This window comes from Poecilia formosa, unplaced genomic scaffold (assembly GCF_000485575.1).
Source record: "Poecilia formosa unplaced genomic scaffold, Poecilia_formosa-5.1.2 Scaffold96, whole genome shotgun sequence".
Taxonomy (NCBI): domain Eukaryota; kingdom Metazoa; phylum Chordata; class Actinopteri; order Cyprinodontiformes; family Poeciliidae; genus Poecilia; species Poecilia formosa.
In genome coordinates, this window is record NW_006800035.1 from 836,091 (window position 1) to 859,100 (window position 23,010).

At 40.3% G+C, this 23,010-nt stretch overlaps 1 protein-coding gene across 1 annotated transcript in view; it reads right to left on the reverse strand.

Moving 5' to 3' along the window:
- The window catches only part of ptprua (protein tyrosine phosphatase receptor type Ua), a gene marked incomplete at its 5' end in the record, with an annotated part of 141,407 nt that overhangs the window by 55,570 nt on the left and 62,827 nt on the right, over positions 1 to 23,010 (reverse strand). The window contains 6 exons of the mRNA XM_007558469.2: positions 1,046 to 1,148; positions 3,182 to 3,383; positions 7,898 to 8,007; positions 10,564 to 10,884; positions 15,191 to 15,484; positions 18,732 to 18,903. Coding sequence (XP_007558531.1) covers positions 1,046 to 1,148; positions 3,182 to 3,383; positions 7,898 to 8,007; positions 10,564 to 10,884; positions 15,191 to 15,484; positions 18,732 to 18,903 — 1,202 coding nt within the window. The remainder of the gene's footprint in view (positions 1 to 1,045; positions 1,149 to 3,181; positions 3,384 to 7,897; positions 8,008 to 10,563; positions 10,885 to 15,190; positions 15,485 to 18,731; positions 18,904 to 23,010) is intronic.

Sequence of the window (23,010 nt, forward strand, 5' to 3'; positions counted from 1 at the left end):
ATAGAATATACTTTATTGATCCCCAATGGGAAAATGTCTCATTTGTTACCGTTTTTCTCAATTGTTGACTAAATGGTGTGTTTTATGACTTTGTGTTTTGGTGTTTTTATGATCTAAAGCACTTTGGTGGGCTTGGTGCTGAAATGGCTCCATGTTTTGGTTTTCTTAGTCTCTTCAGTTTTCTTCAGGTTTTATATCCATTTAGCTGTCGTCCATGTTTTATTCTAGCTGTCTTGTTTTGATAATAATTAAGTCAGTTTGTCAGTACTCTCTAGCTCAGCCTTTTTGTTCCTGTCAACCTAACTCATGTTTTTCCACTTGTGTTCCCTCATTAGTTGTCCTGCTCACCTGTCTCCTACACGATTTAAGTTCCTGTTTGGCTTTTGTTCCTTGCTGGGTTCTTGTAGTTGTGTTTGGTTGGTTCCTGTCCATGCCAGTTGCTCATGACCAGCTTATTGTTTTGTTCTTTTTGTTTACCATCGCTGTCTGCGCTTGGGCTCTTCCATGTCTCTGCCTTCATCGTCCATGTCAGCCACAAATCATCATCTGGGCTTTCCCTCAATGTTTTAAGAAACCGTAATCATTCTGTATGTAAACTTCAGATTTAGAAGACATGAATACATGAATCTGGAATTATTTCTCTTACTGTTGTAGAATTTAGCAAATAGAAATAATTGTAACTGTCTTAAAACAAGAGAAGTTTAGTATGATTTAACTTCATTAAGGTTGTATGTAGACTTCTGGTTTCAACTATATTTAGTGATCGTTCTCATTAAATACATATTTTTTAACATAATAAAAGGGGTTTAAAAGATATATGCGTCTTCCTTAAACCTTTTAACCAAATTGGAAGCTAGGTTAGCTAGACGAGCTAGGTTAGCATAACATGACACCGTTTGCTTTTGAAGTACGTCTGCTGCTTTCAGAGCCTAACGAACCACTTCCCGATGCCCCACAGAGCTCTTTGTGACTGCAGCTATAAATACCCGTGCATAGCAGCAGTAATTGAGCGCTGGCGTAGCTGAGGAGCATTTATTAGCTGTACCTGACAGGCGCCCCCCTCCCCAGGGCAGGGCGCAGCAGCACGGTGATGGTGCTCTCTGACTCGCTCAGCGGAGACGGGATGTCTTCATAGTCGAACACAGGGGCTGGAAAAAACACACACACACACACACCCACACTTTAGAGAGACAGGTCAAAGACATCCACACTACAGAAATATTCCACATGAAACCTCAAAACCTTGTCGATTTTAATGTTTTTAAGACTTTTGCTGAGATATTTTAGGCTTTTTTTTCTCAGCTGCATATGAAAGGAGCCGGAGCGCGATCTCTTTTCATTACTCAAACGGATCCCTTGTGTACCAGTAGACCTCCCACACGCTGCCATTGTCTGCTGACGGGAAGCAGCAGCCGGCTACACAGAAAACAAGAGGCTTTTAAACATAATTAGGATTTATGTCAAAGTTGCACAACCTCAGCAAAACTCTGGGAGCTCTGAGGTGGAGTTTTCCTCGCTTTATTACAGATTGTAAATTAATTGGAAGTGTGTAGTGAAGTAAAGTGCTGTAGCTATGAGAACAACATACGAGCTCAGGGTGGAATGGAAGAGGTGAATGTTTGTGTAATTCTGCCACCAATAGTCACACAAACAGCTGAGATCTACTGGACCAGTGTGCATGTATGCGTTCTGTTCACTATAATATTCCAGCTTTGTATTTTTCATCCTTGCTAACAAAATGGAGCGTATCTGCTTTATTTTTAGTTTCTTTTAGCTCCTTACGGACCTGTTAGGTTAGCTTAAACTGGAGCTCTGACTGAACTAATTCTTAATATTCTAACAGTTCGTACACAACGTTAATGATTTGCAAAGCCAAAAAAGGACTGTCAGGAGATAAAACTCCTTAAATGTTGAATTTAAGGAGCCACTAGATGAGCTAAATTTGTCTAGTGGCTAGTTGTGCTACCAATGCTAATGCTAGCATGTGTGTAAACATGGCTGCTTTTCAATGATGACAGCTACACAAATCTGCAAAATCTGTATTTTGTTTTTGTTTGCTATCCGGATATATCTGCAATAAATATTGTGGGATATATATTATTGTAGAGCAACAGAAAAGATCAAATAGTTCTGAAGTATAAATTAACTCTCTTTTGTCAACTCTTTCTGTCAAAGCCACATATCCAAAACTCTTTTATCCGTGTTTAATAAACACAGACACACTTTCATGAAGTCAATGTATTTTGTTCCCTTTTCCTAGTTTTGTGGGTTTTTGAATTAATTTCTGGTTCTTCAGCTCCGTTTAGTTTTTTTCCAAATGTTTCCTGACAGAAAAATCCCATGTGAAAACCGGTTAGACATGGAAGATCTATGCACTCGAGGTTCACACCAGTTTTTACGTGAATGATGTGTGTCGCATGTAAGACAAAAAAAAGTTCCATGGTAAAAATCCCATGTGATTCTCATCAGAGTTGTGATTTTAAAAAGTGGTAATTAACAACTCCCAAGCTGAAACCACAGAGCGGTTCCAAAAAGGTGGGAACGACTCTCATTGCTCAGACTCACAACAAGCAATTCTCTACAGCCTCCACATGATTAAATGCAAATACATCCCAGTAATGTCTCAGCCTGAACACATTTAATGGACAGAAATCACCAACTCACATTAAGAGGTGGAATGTTTTCACAGCTGTTCCATACCTGCAGTCTCAGCCTCTAATTTCTGTTGTGTTGTGTTGTCTTGTGTTGTGTTGTGTTGTGTTGTGTTGTGTTGTGTTGTGTGGGGCCTTTCAATGGGAGAACAGAAAACAAAGCTGTTTTCCCCTCAAACTACCCATCCTGAACATTTGTAGTTAGCTATAATTTGTTTTCTCTCCAATAAAGCGAGTGTGCATCTGAAAGCCGTTTTGGCTGTGCATGAATGAGGATAATTTGTATAATTTAAAAGTATATGAGGAAATCAATTTTGTTCTTTTTGAAGGAGAAAGAAACAAGTTCTCGCTCTGCTGGCGAGAAATGTTTAATGTCTTTTTTTTTTCTTTTTCTTTTTTGGTTTTCTTGAATGCTGTTTATTACAGACTGGAATATTAAATCTCAAAGGAGGGCTTCTTGTTTTATTATTGATGAGAATCATCTTTTGGGGTTACACACAGGACATCTATCAGCCTCACTGCAGGCTCACCAGATATGTTGGTAGTGATCTCAGTGAGAGCGGTCTGGCCGAAGCCTTTGGCCGTGCGGGCCCGAACAGAGACCAGGTAGGTGGTTCCGGGGTGCAGGCCCGAGAACATGTGGTAGGTTTCATTCCTCAGCTTGGAGACGGTGCGGCGAGGACCAGGAACGTTGATGCCTGGGTCAGAGGATTCAGTGCTCTGGTAGCTGATCTGCAAACAATAAACAGACAGAACAAGAAAACAGGAAAAAACAAGCTGAAGAAAGAATATTATCACGTGATACATAATACGAACATAACACTTCATTTGTTTTTACAAGCTGATTCTGAAAGAAAATGTCAATGTTCTTCATAAAATATTCATCAAACTGTTTTTCAAATTAAAGAAAAAAAAAACATGTGCTTGGTTAGCCATGTTTTTTTTTGGAAAGATCATTTCAGCTTAGCCATGAGAGAAAATGTGAGGACATATTTCAATACTTGCATGAGTCCAAATATATGACCAACTTTTACAATGATGGAAAAATCTGAAAATTCTTTTGAGAACTTTCTAAGTTCTTGATGATGGCCCGATTGAGATTTAGTTTGTTCAGCCACAGAAACTAGATGCATACAAATTGTTGGTATTGATCTGATACAAAGTAAATACAGGGTGTGTATCACTGATATTGATATCGATATCGATACAGATACCGATATCAATACTTTTCATTTAAGTTTGACATACCAACACATTTTTCGTGGTTTTTTTCCTTTGAATTAATTTTGTTCTAACCTCAGACGGAATTTGGACAAAATTTGTAGCCGTCTACAAAATGCTTTATTAACAAAATGATTTGTGTGAATTTTTCCTAAATAAAGTGCCAAAAATTATCATTTGAAAGTAAATCAAAGCATAATCTTTTCTGAGGTACAGGCTGAGAGCCTACAACACAAAAATAAAATAACATTTCAAGAAGAGAATCTGAAACAAATCTATCGATCTCACCACAGTAGATTTGATCCCATACTGATACTGACCCTAACCCTCAGACCTTTTTGTCACTTCCTGCCAGCTGCATCACAACTCCTCAAAGAAAGTCAAGCCTTTAAGACCCGCTTCTCCAGTTAGACGGCTTCCAGCCGTCATTAAAACAGGCACCAATTACCTTATGGACACATTTTAGGGACAGTATGGTCTAATAGTCTCCTCTATCTTATGCTTAAAGTTGCCGTAACAAATGACTGCAAAGAGCTCCAGAGGGAGTATTGGTTCCAGTCGAAGCAGTGATCTCCATGGCAGACGGGATGAAATTTTAAAACCTTCTGCAAAACATGCAGGAAATTAACATGGCCAGCGGTTTTGTACAGACAAACTATTTGTAATTTTGAACCTGACTTTTCTGGGTATGAAGAGAAATCATTTTCCACAGAACATTTTGTACATTCATAGTAAATAGGTGTGTTCATATTGACCATACGGCTGTTTTGTACCCACTTGGGAGATCATTTTCAAAAGTCTACTCTGTCTTTTATAAGGAAATGTGGCTGTGTGATGCAGATACCTAAATTAATTTATATTTGTGATTTTTTTTTCTAATTATTTTCAAAATTCATGAAAATATGTACAGTGGACTCCCAAACTGTGGTCCGCCTACAAATCCAGGTCTGGTTTCCACTGAAATGAACTCTCTGGTGTGAACGCCAAATGGACCAGAGACCGCTTCAGAAGCAGGAAGCAAATTACAGTGGAGGGCATTCTGGGTAAATACAACCAAAAGAAATTGCCAAATTGTTTTGGTTGAAGCGCTTACTTTGAAAAAATTAGAATGTTCAAAGCCTGGATGCCGCAGCTATGGAACAGGACTCTGGTTCTATTTTGTGGTTCTGGCCACTTGTTAGCGGGAGGAATGGAAACGACGCACAGGTGTATCACCTGGACATGGCCAGGTGTGGCTGTCCAAAGTGAATGCCTGTACCTTCAGAGAGAGACAAGTTTAACTTTCATTGGAGTGCAAGAGGGAAAAACTTTTGATCTCTAAAAAAGACAATAGACCGAATTTTTAACCTGACTTTTAAAAGGTATGATTTGAAGGGACGGTGCCTGATGTAGAGACGGAGCCTCATATCCACAGGCTATTTGTCCTCCATGAATCTGGGATTCAGTTCCCAACTCTAGGTCCTTTGCTACATGTTTCCCCCCTCTCCTATCTCTCCCTATTTCCTGATCTGATGTAAATAACTACTGTCAGAGCCAGAAAAACCTTTAAAAAAATATAGATTTGAGTCAATGATTTCCCAAGAGCTAATCCCTGCTCCTTACCATGCAAGAAAATAATTGAGTGTGTTCTATTTAATCATTTTTTGTAAACATCATGCATGTCTTATTCATCAAATCAAAAAAGATGCAAGAAGACTCCTCAAGGATTTTCAGCTGGTGAAAAAAATAATGGGGGTCACCTCCATAAATCTGATCACAAGCAGATGGACAGGAGTTGGGTGGTAAACCAGACTGGAAAGGATTCAGATTATGACCATTATTAAGACGCTCCACAAGAAACCTGACAACCTGTTTTTTTTTTTGTTTTTTTTAGCTATTATTAACGTAGCTGGTAACACACAGTAGTTAGATATGTTGCCTATATTCACAGCTTTAAAGACTGGGCTGCCATCAACAACTTCCAAGCTTTAGGGATTTTTGTATGTTTAAAAGATTTATTTAATGTATGGAGAATGAGCAGAACTATCCATCTACTGTGCCGACCTGCAGGGAAAGAGGGAGGTGAAGGGGTGAGCTGGTGCCAGTCCATTGCAGTTTTTCTAAAAACTGTTTTGGTTGAGTCCAATCAGCTGCACCCAAGAGGGGAATGCCAGAGCTACTTCATGGCCAGACACTAACAAGCAGCTTTTCAAACACTATTAAATGAATTATCAGTGCTTATCGAGTTCATTCTGGCATACAGTGAGGATTCACTGCTGGATCGAAACATGACAATGTACAAGACTTTTCTATTTAGACTGTCAGTAATTTGTTATTTTTGTGCACACAAAAAATATTTTTATGCACTACATTCAGTGACATCAAGAATATCTCTAAAACACTGCTGATGGATCCCACTGAGGAGCTTTTTTTTCTGAACTCTGCATCAAGTCTAGTCAGCTTGTCAAGTCTTTCAATCACATGAAAGTTCCACTGCCGTCTTTTATTCTGTCGACTCTTTGTGTTATTTGTTCAATCTGAACCTTCCAAGTAAGTGCAGCTCGTCTGTGTGTGAACCAGTCACACCATCACTCAGTGTGTGTTTGTGGAACTAATTTCTCTCTCGAATGCCTCTCAGACTGTCATCGATAGTGAGGCTTCATAGCAGAAAGCCCAGACTACTCTGGTCTCTGGTAGGTTAGAGACCACCAGAGAAAAAAAAAAAAAACAGAATCTGATTTATCTGCCAAGACGATGGCACAGACAATTAGACATTTTTTTTCAGGCGCTCACAGCATCAAGACGTTAATTATAAATCAGGAATGGAACTTTGAATCCTCTTGTTTCTGGTAGGCCCGTAAATCTGACGCACAAGCAACATCCGCGAACAACACAAAGACGCTTCTCTTGTCCCACTGGGGGCTACAAGAACTGATCTGATTGGATGCTGGAAAAGGCTATCGTTGTGCTGAAGTTATGCTAAAGGACTTAGCCTGTCAGTGAAGCCTAAAATAGCATCAGCACAGGCGGCAGGCGCTAATGCTAATGTCCACACTTCTAAAGTGCTGTGAATGATCAGGAATTCCTGAAACACTGAAAAGCTGACTGGATAGAAGAACACTTTGCACCAATGTGATGAAGAACCTGAATAATAATAAATTAAAAACAATTATATTTTTTGAGTTCTCATGTCTATTTATTAAAAAATCTAGCAGCAAAAGGGATTTTTGAATTAAAATGTAGCTTATTTTGTTGATACACAGTTTGATTAAAATGCAATAAATCACAATTAATTCATTACAGACTCTGCAATTAATGAGTCCCCCCACTAGTATAAATATATAAACTTTAAGGGGAATAAAATAACGACGAAGGAACAATATGTAGATATATTTGTAGCCATTTTATATTATAAAGAAAGTAAAAAGAATTGTGACAAAATCAATAAATCCTATTTTTGATTGTTTTGATCAAAACAAAAACCTTCATCAGATGCAGCCTGGGGACAGAAACCGTCTCTGTACAACTGACCTGAAGGAAAAAATCTGAACAGTTTGTTGTCCAGCAGGATGTTAGCTTCTTATCCTGGAGGTTGGATGGTCAGCACTGATTGTCAATAATGACATTTAACATTGTGGAAGCTTCCATCTCAATCAATAAATCAATCAATAAACTTCATGTGTATTGCACATCTCAGCAACAAGCCAGTTCAAAGTGATTTACATCATAACAACACAACAATACAAAGTCATAGAGCACACATTCAACAACTGAAACATTACATTTGACCAAATGTCGTCATTACACATCAAAATGTTGGTCAGTGTTTCATTTATTATCGTTCAAAAGTAACTAAACAGGTGGGATTTTAGTCTAGATTTCAAAGAACTCAGAGTTTTTGGCTGTTTTACAATTTTCTAGAAGTTTGTTCTCCTATGTATTTACAGCCTCTGCTTTATTAGCATATAGAAATCTACTGTAAATTTAATGAAATGTGAACGTGGGTTCTGCAACAGGTCAAACCAAAAACAAACCTCATCTCTTACCTCATACTGTGTGATGAGACCGTTGGGCTCCACAGGCTCCTCCCACTTGAGGAAGATCATGTCGTCGAGTGGAGTGAAGGTTAAAGACTCTGGAGCGATGCCCCCAGGAACTAAAGCGAGACAAAATAAACAGCCTCGGCTGAAACAAACTGTCCCGAGTAAATGGAGTGTCGTGTGGGCATGCTAGTGGGTGCAAACACTTTTGACAGAAAAAAATAAAGGAGAAAGAGAAAAAAAAGACACAAGGGCTAGAAAAGATAGAGGAGAGGGAGGGGACAGATGAAAACTGGCCCGGCTCGGCCCCAGACGTCAAGATATATTGAGATCCTGACTCCTGATGTTGCACAACGTCTACATCATGGCCGTCCTTTGTGGAGTGATACAAATTAGATTCATTTACTGTACAACCTGACACATAAGATCATTTACTCTTTTAATACTATAATAACTATACTACTGCAGGACTTGGTAGTATTCTAACCGGCTTACCTTTTCCCATTTGGTCACATTACAAGAACAAACTTCCATCTATCTTATATATTTCTGTGATTGGCCTTACAGAGTGGCTCCTAAATGTGGAGTAATATTGAAACATGCCTTTCCCTGCAGACTCAGCTACATTTTTTTAGTTTTTAGCTTAGTCTCCACTAGCTTCAAACATTTAGAAATGCAAAGTTTTGCCTTTTTGTTTGTGTGAAATAGTTCAACCTCAATGAGATTGGACTGTGAGTGTCGGTGATAATCAACATTTTCAAATACAACTTTGCTTCTTGCCTCAGCTCTTTCTTTACAAGGAAAGGCTCTGGCAGCATCCCCATTACTGCAACCAAGTTCCAAATCAGTCCATCCATCTCATCCTTCACAAACAAGACACTAATATACGTAAACTCCTTCCCATAGAGAAACCTCTGGCCCAGAAGCAGAGGCAGTTCCTGGTTGGGAACTGACTCTCATCCCAGTCTCTTAGTGAATGACTGGAAACTCCCATGTTAGAGTCCAGTGCAAGTCTAGGAAAGAGCTGGACCTTGTGCCAAAAATGCAGACACAGCTCTTACTTTGGTCTATGGAGACCAGATAATCCTGAAAGTGAACTCAGGTACACCGTAGTCCACCATGTACTGCAACTGACTGGAGTATAACCCATAGCTCATAATTCTTTGAAACAATCAATCCTGATCTGAGTCTAGTTTTCTTAGAAGGTAATCTGAAGCAAGTACTCAACATAGCTAAAAAGAAAACACCAATCTCTCTACAGAAAAAGAGGTGGACTGCTCCTGTGGCTTGGGGGCCAATCTTTGCCTCAAGCAGAGAAGTTTAAGTATTTTAGTGTCTTGCTCATAAGTAACGGTAGGATGGAATGGGAGTTAGACAGATGGGTTGGGGTTTCTGCAGTAACGTGGGGGTAGCTTCAGTCTGTTGTGGTGAGAGACAGCAGTGCCAAAAAGGAACGCTCTCGATTTACAAGTCGGTCTACGTTCCGACCCTTAAGTATGGCCGATATGGACGATGCCCAAAGGAACAAGATCCTGGATACAAACAGCCTAAATGTACACATTTAGGCTGGACTCAGCTTGAGACACAGGGTGAGGAGAAAGTTTGGATGGTTCAGAGAATTGATCAAGATGCGCCCTGGGTGTCTCCTTTTGGACATTTTCAAGGAGACACTGGGGAAGACGCACCTCTCACTGGATGGATAACGTCTCCCGTCTGGCCTAGCTATGCTTTGGATCCCCCAGAACGCAGGATCTTGTTGGAGAGATCCATGTCTAGATGTTCTTCCTGGACCTGTTGACCTTTGACCCAAACTCAGACAAGTGGAAGACCATGGATCAACAAAAGTCTAACAGGTTTTCTTGTTTGACTTTTTTTTTTTCTTTTGCTGTGTTTTGCATAAGGTGAAAAAAAAAAAAAACACTTCAGTGGCATTTGATAGTTGAGCCCAATAGGCAGGAAACGGTCTGTAAGGCGTTCAGTTTTAAGAAATCAATTTCCCTTAGTTATTAAGACATACAGTGTGTAGGAATGGACAATTAGAGAGATTGGACAGTGATTGTCTTCCTTTTATGTATGTAAATAAGAAGTGATGATGAAATGCAACCCACTGCAAATCCTGAGGATCAATTTCTCCAACTTTCTTGACCATATGAACGGTCATAAAAAATATTCCTAAGTCATATTCAGTTACATGGAAATGTCTCACCAATTTTACATAACAACAAGACTTTGACCTTCTGGGTCTTCATCCATGGAAAATTTGCATTAGACTGCACATAATCTGCTGAAGTCCACAGGAAAATATTACAAAGATAAGCAAAATCATTATAGCATTTTGCTCTTGGCAATACACTGAGCTTATGAATGCTTCACTGGTCTCCATTTAAAGGGCTGATCTTCCGTTTAGTTATGCTGATCCAGCTTTTCTTTTTAGTCAATATTTGTGTTTTCTTTTTTTTGCTTGCGCTACACAACTAAAGGCCCGGATTTTTGTAAGCACTGCATAATAATCATCCGAGCATAAAGGAACAACTACAACTGTAAGAAGTTGTGAAGCTAAGTCTCCCTGACAACACCAAGCCTCACTGCACACCCAAACGAAAACATGTGCCTTCTATACAATTGGGTAGCACTGGTTAGCATACAGCGAGAACAATTAAACTCCCACTCACTATCTTCCTCCGTCTGAAAGGTGACCTCCCGGCTCTCCTTCTTGCCCTCTGGGTTGGCCAGTGCCAGCCTCACATGGACGGCCCGGAAGGGTGGCAGGTCCCTGAGGGTGAAGCGGGAGGTGTTGCGGTCCACCGACAGGCACTCCCTTACAGTGGCGTTGTTGCCCCCGTTGCTCCCCGTCGGCATGGAGTAGCGGTAGCAGAGGTACAGCGTGTACGTGTGGCAGCGTGTCAGGTTGTAGCCCAGCGGCTCCCACTGAAGGGCCAAAAGACGCGGCTGGATCTCTGTGGCTGTGAGGCCCCGCAAGGCACGCATGGGCTCTGACACGGACAGGAAGCAGAGACGTTCTGATGAAGTACTACATGAAAATGCATTGAGCTCATGAGATACAGGCATACACAGCCTTGTAAGAGTGGTGACGGGAAATCAAAAGTTTCACATTTCATCATGTAGGAAGTGCAACTGCAGTACATTTCAATGGGGTTTTATAGGCTAGAGTCCACCGACACGTGAGGTGGGAGAAATATTCTTAATGGTTTTACAAAACATTCTTAATAAATACAATGAAGCCCCTTTGACTTTATCTTTAAATATAATATAGGTTAACCCATTGTCTACTTAAATCTCCTACTTGATAAAGAGTCTTTACGTCACTTAGTCGCAATAAAAATCCAGCTCAGCTGTTCTATAACGTCCTCTGAGGTTTTTAGGGGAAAAATCAGTGAACAAACAGCTTCATGAAAATCACTGAACCCAGCAGAAAGGTCAGAGATGAACGTATGGAGAAGTTTTAGGCAGGTTATAGGCAGGGCCAGAAATTTTGACACGTTTTATTTGTTATTTTTTTACATACAAGAATCCAAAGCATGTTTCTGGTAGGGTTAGAGTTAACTACGACTGTTTGCTTCAAAATACCGATCTGAGTGGAAGCTAGAAAAGACTATTGTTGTGTTTAAGTTGTGCTAAAAGGAGCTAGGCTTGAATAGCTTTGAGGATAGGTTTAAACAGCATCTCAATTCTAAACACGTTGCAGCAGCACCGACGTCCCCAATGCTAATGTCAGCATCAACACATTTCCAAAGCTTTTATCGTCTTATTTTACAAATGTTTCCTGTTTAATTCAAAGTCTTTACAAAATAATAAGCAATTAAATAAATTCATGCATCAGACTTCAGCATTTTTAATAACCATTTTTTGACACAATTCACTGAGTCTGAGAAAGGAAAATACAAATGTTCATCCCAGAGGAAAGTTTTACAAGCTCAGAAAAATCTAAAAGTATATTTCTACCTTCACTTGTGTTTGATAAAATTGGAAAAAATAACAAGCAAAAGGAGGCAGAAACCTGGAGCAGATGCTATGAACTCAGATTTTGTGCCTACAGATGGATAAAAACATGTCACAGAACGCTAGATTCCCAACTTGTTAAATGAATATAGTTTGACAGGAGAAGGTTGTTTGGCACGTATAAACGGACAAAGCCTAATTACAGCTGTCAAGTGTGAACATTACTATTACACATGTGGATGTCAAGCTAAATGTCCACTTTCAAGCATTAATGAGGGTATTTCTGTCCAGCAGTCTGGCCTGAATGTCCAAGAGTACTTCAGCGGTACCAAATGGAGGAATCTGAGCGAAATGCCCTTGGAATGGCAGCACAAGGATGTGGATGACTCTTAGGCAGCACTGGAGAGGCAATAGCTGCAGCCCTGCTGCGTCGCCAGACATGGATCACAAGCTAATAACACACATGAACGAGGCAATGTCAAAAAGGAGAAATCACTCCTGAAAGGACAGACACATCCCTCAAGTGTTTGCTGACTTTAAGGAGGTTTGCTCTTTCCAAGAGCACAAACCACGCCAAAGAGTTTGACGCCCTGACAGCCGAGACGGCCAAAAGCGTTGCTCTTCAAAATAAAAAAAACATATTAAAGATAAAGGCAAAAATTTAGGTGCAGAAAAATAAAAGAAACAACAGTCACAATCCAGTTAAAATCAGATCTGTCACAAGCAGATAGTTCACTTTCTACTTCAGACGTCATTAGTCATCATTAAAGCCGCGCCCTGGCAGGCTCTGTCCTGTCCCCGACCGATCCGGCCCCGCGCCGACATTCTGCATGATTAGCCTAATCAGAGGGATTACCCAGAGGCAGAGGGAGCCAGGCAACCAGAAAAGAGAGGAGGAATGGAGGGACGGTGGACCGGGTGGGACGCTCCCCGTGGATCTGCTCTTTTTATCTTCAAGGCTTGTCTGCATTGCCTGGAGTGGTTTTTTTAAGAAAATGTGAAAGACTTTCAGTGCACAAACTCATACTTACCAAGAGGAGATCATGTGGGTTTTGAGCTGTAAACACTTGTTTGGACGACTTTCTACACACTGTGATTTAAACATCAAAACTGACTCAAAGTCTGTTGATATTTTGGTTCCATGTTGTACCATGGCCTGATTAAAATATTAGAACAAGTCTACAGAGGAAAAGAATGTAATTGCTGAAGAATCCAAGTAAATGGGAGAAAACCCAACCTGAGCTGTGAAGCGAGATTTTAATTGAGTGGAATGGCACAGGATGGCCAGGCTAAATTACTCTTTTTGATCGACTCATGTTTCCCACTAAGTAAGCCTACAAATGACTTCTGCATATGAAGAAATACATGAATTATTTCTACATAGATTTTAACATTGGACACTGGGCTTTGGATAATTACAGAAGCGTTTTTCAAGATTATTACAGCTTTGAAGAAAAATTCTCAAATACAGGCTGAATGTTTCATATCGAACATTTTTAGTCACAGTAAAGAATCCATACAGCATTTCACTTTTAGCTCTGAGAACGGCCGTCAGTTATTGACAAAAGCTAGATGGGACTGAGGAACATCTGAAATGTCAAGCTCAACGAAAGTCCGAGAAGAAAAGGAATCCATGCCGCGGTGGTGTCACAGAGGCTCCGCTGTCTTCTGCTTTAACCTGGGGCAGAAAGCATCAGACGTGAGGAATGGGATCTGACAGGATGTGGCTGAGTGGAGGCGCCGGCGTGAGCGGATCAAACCCGGTGGCAGGTGACAGGTCTGATTGAAAGAGCATCTGGCTGGCATTTTTACCAAAAATGAGCAGCAATGTGGTTGAAAGACAGATGAGTTGTAGTTAGGTGGCTCTGCTAGTGTGACATGAAGCAAAAAGGTAGAAAACATTTTGACCTTGGTGGTCTGCTTTTTCAAAGACCAGGAGAAAGATGGAAGACTTTGACTGTTCCATGTCCTTTGTCTGAATGATTAATTGTTAGGATGACTTAGACGCCTTTGTGACACAACGGCAGCAAACACAACCTAGCTGTCTGTTGTTAAAGGGACAGTAAGACTTTTTTTAACTTTACATCATGTTATAATGTTGCTCCCGCATTAAAAAAAAAAAAAAAAAAAAAAAACATACTCGGAATGTTGCTTTGATTATTTCATGCATGACTGAGAAACCTACATGGCAACCACTCAGCTGTCCAAAACACCTGGGTGGACTTAGCCCCGCCTTCAAGGTGCAGCTCCTCCTCAGAGCTGCAATTTCCAAGCTTCTGCCTTACAGAGCAGCCCTCCCTCACTCAGCTCCTTCAGATTAGCCAGTAGCAACTAGTATATGGTGTGATTAATGTCCCACCAAGTTGACATGCAGTGGTGATCTGGAGAGCAAAAAGACTTTTACTTGTGATCCGTAGCCACACTGCTGCAGTAGCAACAGCAGCATTAAGAAAATAAAACCTGATGATCTAGGGATGCAAGGCATGCTTTGATTGGATGACAAAAACTTGTCTGTGACTGGCTGGTGGTGTGTCACTCAACTTCAGTTTGGAACCAGACAGAGCTGAGCACGAGCAGAGACCGAACAGACCGAGCGAGCAGACGGAGAGTGGATCAGAGTGGAGTGTGTGTGTGTCACTCAACTTGGTGTCACAAATATCATCATGCCATATTAACAAACATCTGGTTGAACTGCACATCTGCTGAGCTCATTATAGGAGCTACTTCTCAGAGCGACGCTGCTAAAAAACCTTTTTAAAGGGTCAATAGAGGAGCCATGTTGTGATAACTTCCTGAAGTCAAAGGACCAATTTCAAGAAGTTAAATTATGAAATCAAATTTTCTTTAAGGCCCTGCGATGAACTGGCAACCTGTCCAGAGTGACCCTGCCTCTCGCCTGGTGACCGCTGCAGGGCACCAGCACCCCTCACGACCACACTGGGGATCAGGGTGTAAGATGAGGGATGAATTGGATGGATTTCTTTAAGTCATATTTGATATATAGCATTTTTATAACAACTAAATGTAAGGAAAATACATAATTTTGCCCCTTTAAAGTTTTAACACCTTTGAAACTTTTTCACATCTTTGTCACCAACTTCACTGTTTCCTTTGAAAAAAGTATCGATACAGCATGATGCAGCCACCACCGTGAGACATGACTGACTGATTCTCCCATCGCAGTCCTTCACAGAACAAAACTCTCTTATTAGGCAACACCTAGAAGGTGAGCTCTAGATTTTTAAGTAGGTGCATCAGAGTAAAGGGGGTTGAAGACAACCAGTCCCACACTGTTCATATTTTTATTTGTGAAAAAGCATCCACTGTGACTGCACATACCTGCACACTTGGTCCGGCTGACCAGCGGTGGGCCCGGCGCTCCGGTGCCTCCCTCCCCGGGTCGGGTCAGCAGAACGCTGATGTAGTACTCTGTGTCTGGCTCCAGGTGCCAGACCTTGTAGGTGAGAGAGCCCACCACATGGGTCTCCTTCCAGGTGGACTGGCTGGCCCGGTACTGGATCTCCCGCCGGATGACAGGTCCGTCTCCAACAATGGAGTTGGTGTTGAGCTGGATGATCAGGTAGGTGGGGCCCGCTCGCAGGAGCTGGGGGGGGGCGATGGGCGTGGGCGGGACTGAAACAGAGATGGTCATCTGGTGTGAGCTCATTAAATCTACTTCCTGTTAACTGGGCTGGTGCGCAGTGTGGAGGGAGAGTGGTCCCTCCATTATTGTGTTTTGTATTGTGTTTTTATGATGTAAAGCACTTTGAACTGCTTTGTTTCTCTGTTCCTATAATAAAAATGTATTGATATTACTGAAACATCACCAAAATTTGGCATATAGGTAAAGAAAACCCAAAATTCTTTGTCTAAGACAGATTATCACATTAGATCAATCAAAAACAGACGTCTTAAACAAATCTAAGGCTTCTAAGAAAATTTATTAATCTCCTGCAAATAAATGTTATTAATGACATAAATCTCGATATGTTGTACAGATAAAGTTCTCTCGTTCAAACGAGATGCTGTTCCTGAATTTATTTCCAAGCTCTGGCAGGTTAATGTTTCCGTAGCGATGTTTAAAGCAAACACAATTGTTTAGCTTAAAGGATTTAATTTCTCTGCTCTAAAATGTACTTACTCCACTGCCCAGTAAGCTTTAAGGGTTCTTCAGGTAATCATCACTGTGGCCATTTAAACTGGAATTCTGCTGCTTAAATCCAAATATATCTATCCCAGACGACCCTTGTGCGACCCTTAACCAGGAACAATTCAGATCAGTTCACAATGCTGATTATTTCAAAGGCTCTTGTTAAAAGTGTAGTGATGAAGGCAGGGTCAGCAGAGGAGTGAATCATTCTTTATGTGCCTGTAAACCAAGTAATAAAGAAACATGAGAAAAGCAGAAAGCAACCACGAGGGAGCAAAACCCAGAGGAAAAAAAAAGAAAAATATTTTTGCGAAATCCCTTTCAGCATTATTGAAGAGGGCGATGCACTTTGTTCTGAAATGCCTCCAACAACAGAAGCAGCAACGAGAAGACTGGTATTGTTGCTGAGACAGAAGAAATTACTTCAGATGAAGAGAAACAAAACAACACAAAGAAACGTGGAGTGAATGTGTGGAATATTCTGTGATAGATGTTAGCTAAAGAGTAAAGAAACCACACTTTGAATATTGAGCTGCTTATGCTAGTAATGAGGCTAGCTTAGCTTCTGGAGCAATTCATCGTTTTAAATGCTGCATTAAATGTTTCAGCTAAACATAAACACACTGGTTTAATGCTTCGCAGAGTATATTTGTGTATCACCTTTACAATACTCTATTAGAGCTGCTTTTGGTTTTATCTTAAGTGTTGCTAGTGCCTGACTTTTTCAGCAATAACATTGAACCTCTCTGTACTGTTTTTTTCTTGTTCTTTTAGTTATTCTTACTTTTTTGGGTTCTGTTTTTGTCTGTCTTTTTTCCCCACATGCTTAATGGTTTCCCTTTCGGTAATTGTCAGGCAGTTTTGTTTATTTTGCCATTTCTTTTTGTTTGTGTCTTTCTCATTTTCTTTTTTTTATTTTTGATTGTCCACATTTTTCTTTTGTTGCTGTTGTTCTTTCTTCATTCTTTTTTCTTGTTTCTTGCTGCCTATCTTTCTTCCTTCCGGAGGCGGCTAACTTCGGCCACATTGAGACAGAACCACAGCCTTCAACTTCTAGATCAGAGGTCTGAGACCTGCTGCAGCCACAAGCGGATCTGTGGCTCACTTAATATATTAAATGATTAAATAATTAAATTTTACCACTTTCTTTTGCTCTGTGTCCCAACCTCATTAATGGGAAATATGCAATGTTAAAAAAAAGAAAGACAATCAGTTTATTGCCAAGAAACCTAAGCCATTTAAACTGACTATCCTGTAAATACAGTAACTTAATAGTTTAAAAAGTAGATGAAAAAAAAGTCTAAACATTTTCATTAAATCAGTGACTCAGTGATTTCCTTAGACGGCTCCGATGTTTCTGTTTATCATAGAGAACACAATGTAACGACAGCAGACCGTAATGAAGCCGTGATCGTTCTATGACATGTACATCTACTCAACTTGACAAGCTGTGTGTTTTCAGCTTTCTATGTATAAAACCAATAGAGTTAATTAAAAACAAATACATTTTGTCCCCTGCCGGTTATAATAGCTGTGTTTTAATTAGAATCAGCCGCTGATGCATCTCTAACTCAATCAGACAAGAACCGACTGTGTCGCTATGAAGCCTGGATTTACTGAAAGATCTAAGAAGTTTATTTATTTTAACTTAAAGTTTGACACTGCAGTACTTTGCAAAACTATTTCATCAGTCAATCAAGTTCATTTGTGTAGCACATTTCTGCAACACCGCAGTTCAAAGCGCTTTATATCATGAAAACATTAAAAAAGTTTATGCTTTCATAAACATGTCTTTCAGTCAACAACTGTGAAACCAGGAACATTGGAAAATGTTCAAATGTTGCCTCCCTCCTCAGAGTCAAGTTCAGATCTAAGAGTAGCATCCATAGTCATCTTCTTCAATCAAGACATGGATTTAAAACCCAGTAAAAAAAGGGAACCAATTTAAAAATTAAAAGAAATAAAATATAAATAAATTCAATATAGCCATATGTGTCTCTTGTTTGCCAAAGAGTCTGTTGCTGTCTTTGGATAAGACCAGGCAGTCCAAGTGTTTCATATTGGATTATACAAATGATATCAGCTTTCACTCTGGATAGAATAACATACAGACAGAAAGGAAAGCCAGAGAAATCTGACACAGCTTCATTTATGTATTTGTTAAAGATGTAAAACTCATAGATAAAGAAAATTAAACCATCTATTCTCTCTATTAGAGCAAATGGATGGAAATGTGATTACTTCGTATCGCACCTGTCTGATAGGCTTTTTTTCTTTTCTTTTGATGTTGTTGTAGTTTGTTGGTGTAACAGTTCAGTCATTTGATTCTGACCCAAATGTTTGGATCATATTCATCTGCATATGAATATGTTTGTGTAACTAGGTAACAAGGATCCATTCAAACTATATGCCTTGTATTTTATGTACTATTATTAAGAATGGACCCTATGAAAAAAAACAAAAAACAAATATATATATATAAAATTTTCCTGGCCTGGTCTCACATTCCTGTATAAGGATGTTTTGTTGGCGCGTCACTGCGTTTTATCGTCTCCTTGCCGTTATTCACTTCCTTCTTTCTTTCTCTTTCTTTCTTTCTTAGTTTCTATTTTTCTGTTAGTGCGTCCACATCTCTCTTTTTTGTTCTTTTTCTTCCTGCCCTGCATCTCCCATGTTGAATTCCTCCACTCTGTCCCACAGATATTCTGCACCGTTGCAGGACTTGCTCACCTCTGACGATGAGCTCTCCAAAGTTGGAGACGGCGGCCCCCCTGGGGGACAGGGTGATGCAGCGGTAGAGGTCCTGCTCGCCGCGCTGCGCCTCCACCTGAAACGTCGCCATCAGCCGCTTGTGGCTCAGCCGCGACAGCCAGGAAGTGTCAAGCACGGCGCTGTTTCTCCGCTGACAGAAAAACAAAGAGCACACAGAGGGAAATGGACATGTTTACTTAAGGCCCATCAATGTGATTAAAACTGGGAACACAGCAGACTGAGGAGACACACACACACACACACACACACACAAACAAAAAAAAAAAGCAAAACAAAACAAAAAGTGGTTACAGTCTGCTATGTTGCGAGGCATGATAATGAATATGTGATAAGCGGTAACGACGCTGGCTTCTCCTCCAGCCTCGCGGCTCGTCGTCGTTTCCAGCTGACATCTCCTCAGTCGCCTCCATGCTGATGTGTCAGCGCCGCAGGCGGACCGGAAACCGGCTCAACCCGTCAGGACCAAATCAGAGCCGGCTGCCGCTCAGAATGCCTCCTTGCAGGACATGCAATATATGCGGCTCGTTCAAACAATAAGCAGATTAGAACGTAAAATGTCCGCTCTTGATTTCCACTAGGAAATCGATTTGACATCCAGCGGTTTGAGCTGGGAATGCCTCAGGAGAAAATCGGATGTAGTTTGGATAATGTTTATGTCGTGTGCATGATGTAGTAATTTTCCTATTAGTTACACCTTTTTTTTTTTTTTACAAATATTCACCTCTTTTAAAGTGACAGACCTAATTCAACAGAGGTCCAATCAACTGGTGCCAGTAGTTTATAAATCAGTCATGATCAGCAAAATTTTGCCAAAAACAAATCACCAAACAACCTTTAATGTCAACTCATTTCTACAATATAATGACAATTAAAAATATTCAACATAAAATAAGTGACTGCATAACTGCAAAAGTATCAGTCAGGAGATGGATGGAAAAATCAAATTTAAGGACCTGAATATCTCCTTTGAGTTCAGTTAAATCATCATCAAGACATGAAGGAATGTGATCCATGTGTCGGTCTGCCTGGATCAGGTCGCTCTCACAACCTGACAGACTGTGAAGAAGGAGACTGGAGAGAAGACACCAGGTTACCATGACTACGCTGACGAAGGAGAGTAGAGTGATATCTGGAACAGTTATGAAAAAAGAATGGAGGAAAACATGACTGAGAGCGACCTGCAGAAGTTGTGTTTCCACTGACCATATGATTTCTTTATTTGATATGAAAATTAATTTGCTTATATGAAATGCGGCAATCAAAAAAACTCGCTAGGATCTGGTGGTTTTCTTGCTGGATCAAATTGAGTCTGTTTTGCAAAACTGTAATGGAAACACTTTCGTCACATCACATGAGTCACATGATCAACAACAGAATGTTACTACTGGCAGAAAAGACAAAGAAGACGACAGGAAGTGGTTGGAGGATGAAGGCTCGGTTTGTTTTTTGAATATCTGATCTGGTTAAAAAAAACTTATTTGTGTGAGATTTTAACTGCGTTGCTTATTTAATGAAAACACTGCAATTGCAAAATTGTGTTTTTTCAACATTAGCAGAATACCAACAAAGTTTTGTGCTCAATTGGAAACGCAATCACGCAATATGATTCATATTTTTATTTCATTGAGATTTATTTTTGTGGAAATCAGTTTTCACTTTGACATCAAAGAGTTTTTGGTCAAAGAAGCAAAATTTAGCTGATCATGATGGGTTTGTTAAAGCAACAAAAGTCTGAAACATCCAAGGGAGACAATAGTTTTCTAGGTAAAGCACACGGACTGCCGTTTCAATTTAGCTTTTTTCACTTTGCACACACACACGCCCGCGACAGACTGGCGACCTGTCCAGGGTGACCCTGCCTCTCGCCCCAATTTGCCATCAAGGTGAAAAGCTCTCAGTTGTTTGCGTCTCCCACATGTTCTGAGTTGCTCTAACCACGAACAAGAATTTATAAGCTAATATTTTTAGATATTTTTTTTCAAGTGTCAATGACACTCGAACACAGTGAGAAAGGGGTTTGAAGAAAAACATCTCAAAAAAGAAACACAAAGGCTGGGACTGGGAGGATAGTGAGATGTAATTTGCAAGGCCCCTTCTCCCTGCAGCCGTCATTTCAAAAGCACTCAGATGTTGAGGCTTCAAAGGCCAGAGGAGGATTGAGGCATTCAGAGAAGGGTTTTTGAAGACTAATATTAGCTCATATTCAGACAAGGGAAATTGAAACTATTTTCAGTTGGTGAACGAGAAAAATGGCTTTCGGCTTTAGTAAACCAAAACCCGTCCCAGCCAGAGAACTAAAGCAAAAGGTGCTAATTTAATAACCTCTCATATCTGCAACTGGATCTTTTCCCACACTCTTAGAAATGGCTGTAAATTTACAGCAGAATTCCAGCAGTAACACTGTTATTCCAAAATTCGGTAGGATATTGTCAATTTGATGTCTTCTTCTGTTGTCACGATCTAGACTGATGACCTGCAGTAAACTACCGCAAAATAATTGAACAATACAGTTTTTTTCCTAGGCAAGACATTTTACTTGTATTTGCAGCTTAGAGAACCGGCATTTAAACGGAAAGAAAAAAAATACTTTCTATAATAAATCTTTTAGGGAATGAATCAAAATCTACAGAGCATAATCAAAAGTGTTAGATTACCAGTGTTGGTGTTGTATGTTAAAAATACAATGTTAAACACTTGTTTAGTCAAATTCAAAGATGGGTTTGTTAGTTTCCGTAAAGAGATGGTGTTTGATAAAGAGTTGCTCCCACAATCGCAACATATGTAAGCAATGGGAATGTAAGCAAAGAATCCCTTTTCAATACTCTCCAAATCTCAGGTAAGACAATACAGTTTAATCAAACTATTGTGTTTTTAGGCTTAACTTTAATCAGTCAAACCGATTTGCTCAGGAATAAATGAAATATTTTAGTGAACCAAAATATTACAACTAGATGTTACCTGACTTAATATCTGTGTTTAACTGTCATTTGGGAAAGCCCAAATGAGTCAGGTGTTCTAAACCTGGACCAGCTGGCAGCAGGCGAGGGGAGCTGGGTGTTAATACAGCGGGAGCAGACGTCTCCGAAAACGTCGGACAGATATTGCAATTAGGTGACGCACTGATGAACCGAGCAGAAATGTGAGATTTATACATCTACATTCTCGCCTACAAACATTGTTTAAATCACGGCTGCTAAGCAACGTAACGCCGAGGTGGAGGCTAGGCAGCTAGCTGAAGGCTACAGCTTCTCTGCAATGCTCTCTGCCTTCTCTGCCTCTTCCGTAGATCAGGTCGTTTCTCAAGCCCACGAAAGAATAAACTTTAAAGGATGCAGACCCTGAACTCGGACACAGAGCTCTAGTAGTCTGGAACACTTGTTTTTATGTATATTTTTGCATCTCTTTTTTGTTTGCGTCTTTTTCTTTGTTGAATTTGTTTTTCTCGTTTGCTGTGCGTTTGCACCTGTCGGCCACCGTAGTATTTTAACGATTCTGTATTTTAGTTCTGTTGGTGTCCATATGGTTGTGTATTTGTTCTAAGTTGCATTGTGATCACTGTTATGTGTAGAGTGTTATGGGGTTCCCCTGTCTGACTGCTGACTCCCACTCACATGTGATGGACCTGTCATGTGGACTGGGGATCAGGGGAGCGGGAGGACCAGGACCGATGCTGACAGAACACCGGAAGAGCGGAGAGTTCAGTGTGTTAGCAGTGAAGCTATTCAGTTGAGTGTAACGGTTTGTTAGAGGCGCAGCTGCTCGCTCTTATTTCTAATAAACCCTGTTGATGGTACTACATCTGCGGTGTGTTGGCATCATTACAGTATTTACTTGCAGTACTACACTTTGAAAGGTAATTACAGGATTGAAAAGGTAAGTTTCCAGTAAAATACTGGTATCTACAGACGCCAGCTTTTTTAAAAAACATTTTTCTGAAAGAATGGTAGAAAAAAAAACCTGGCGTCAGAAAAAATGCAGATTACCGTTCTTTCTAAAGAACTGTAAACTACTGGCAGCTACAGACGCCAGAAGTTTACCGGCGTCTGTAATCTATGCCGGATTGACGAAACAGGGAAGGTAATCTACTGTCAGGATTAATTACGGTACAGCTACTGTGTATTTACAGTAAACTATGAGGGGCCGTTTAGGACAAAATTTACGTTTTGTCTCTCACACACTACCAAAAGCTCTCGCACACTCAAAAAAATTACGTTTTGTCTCTCACACACTACCAAAA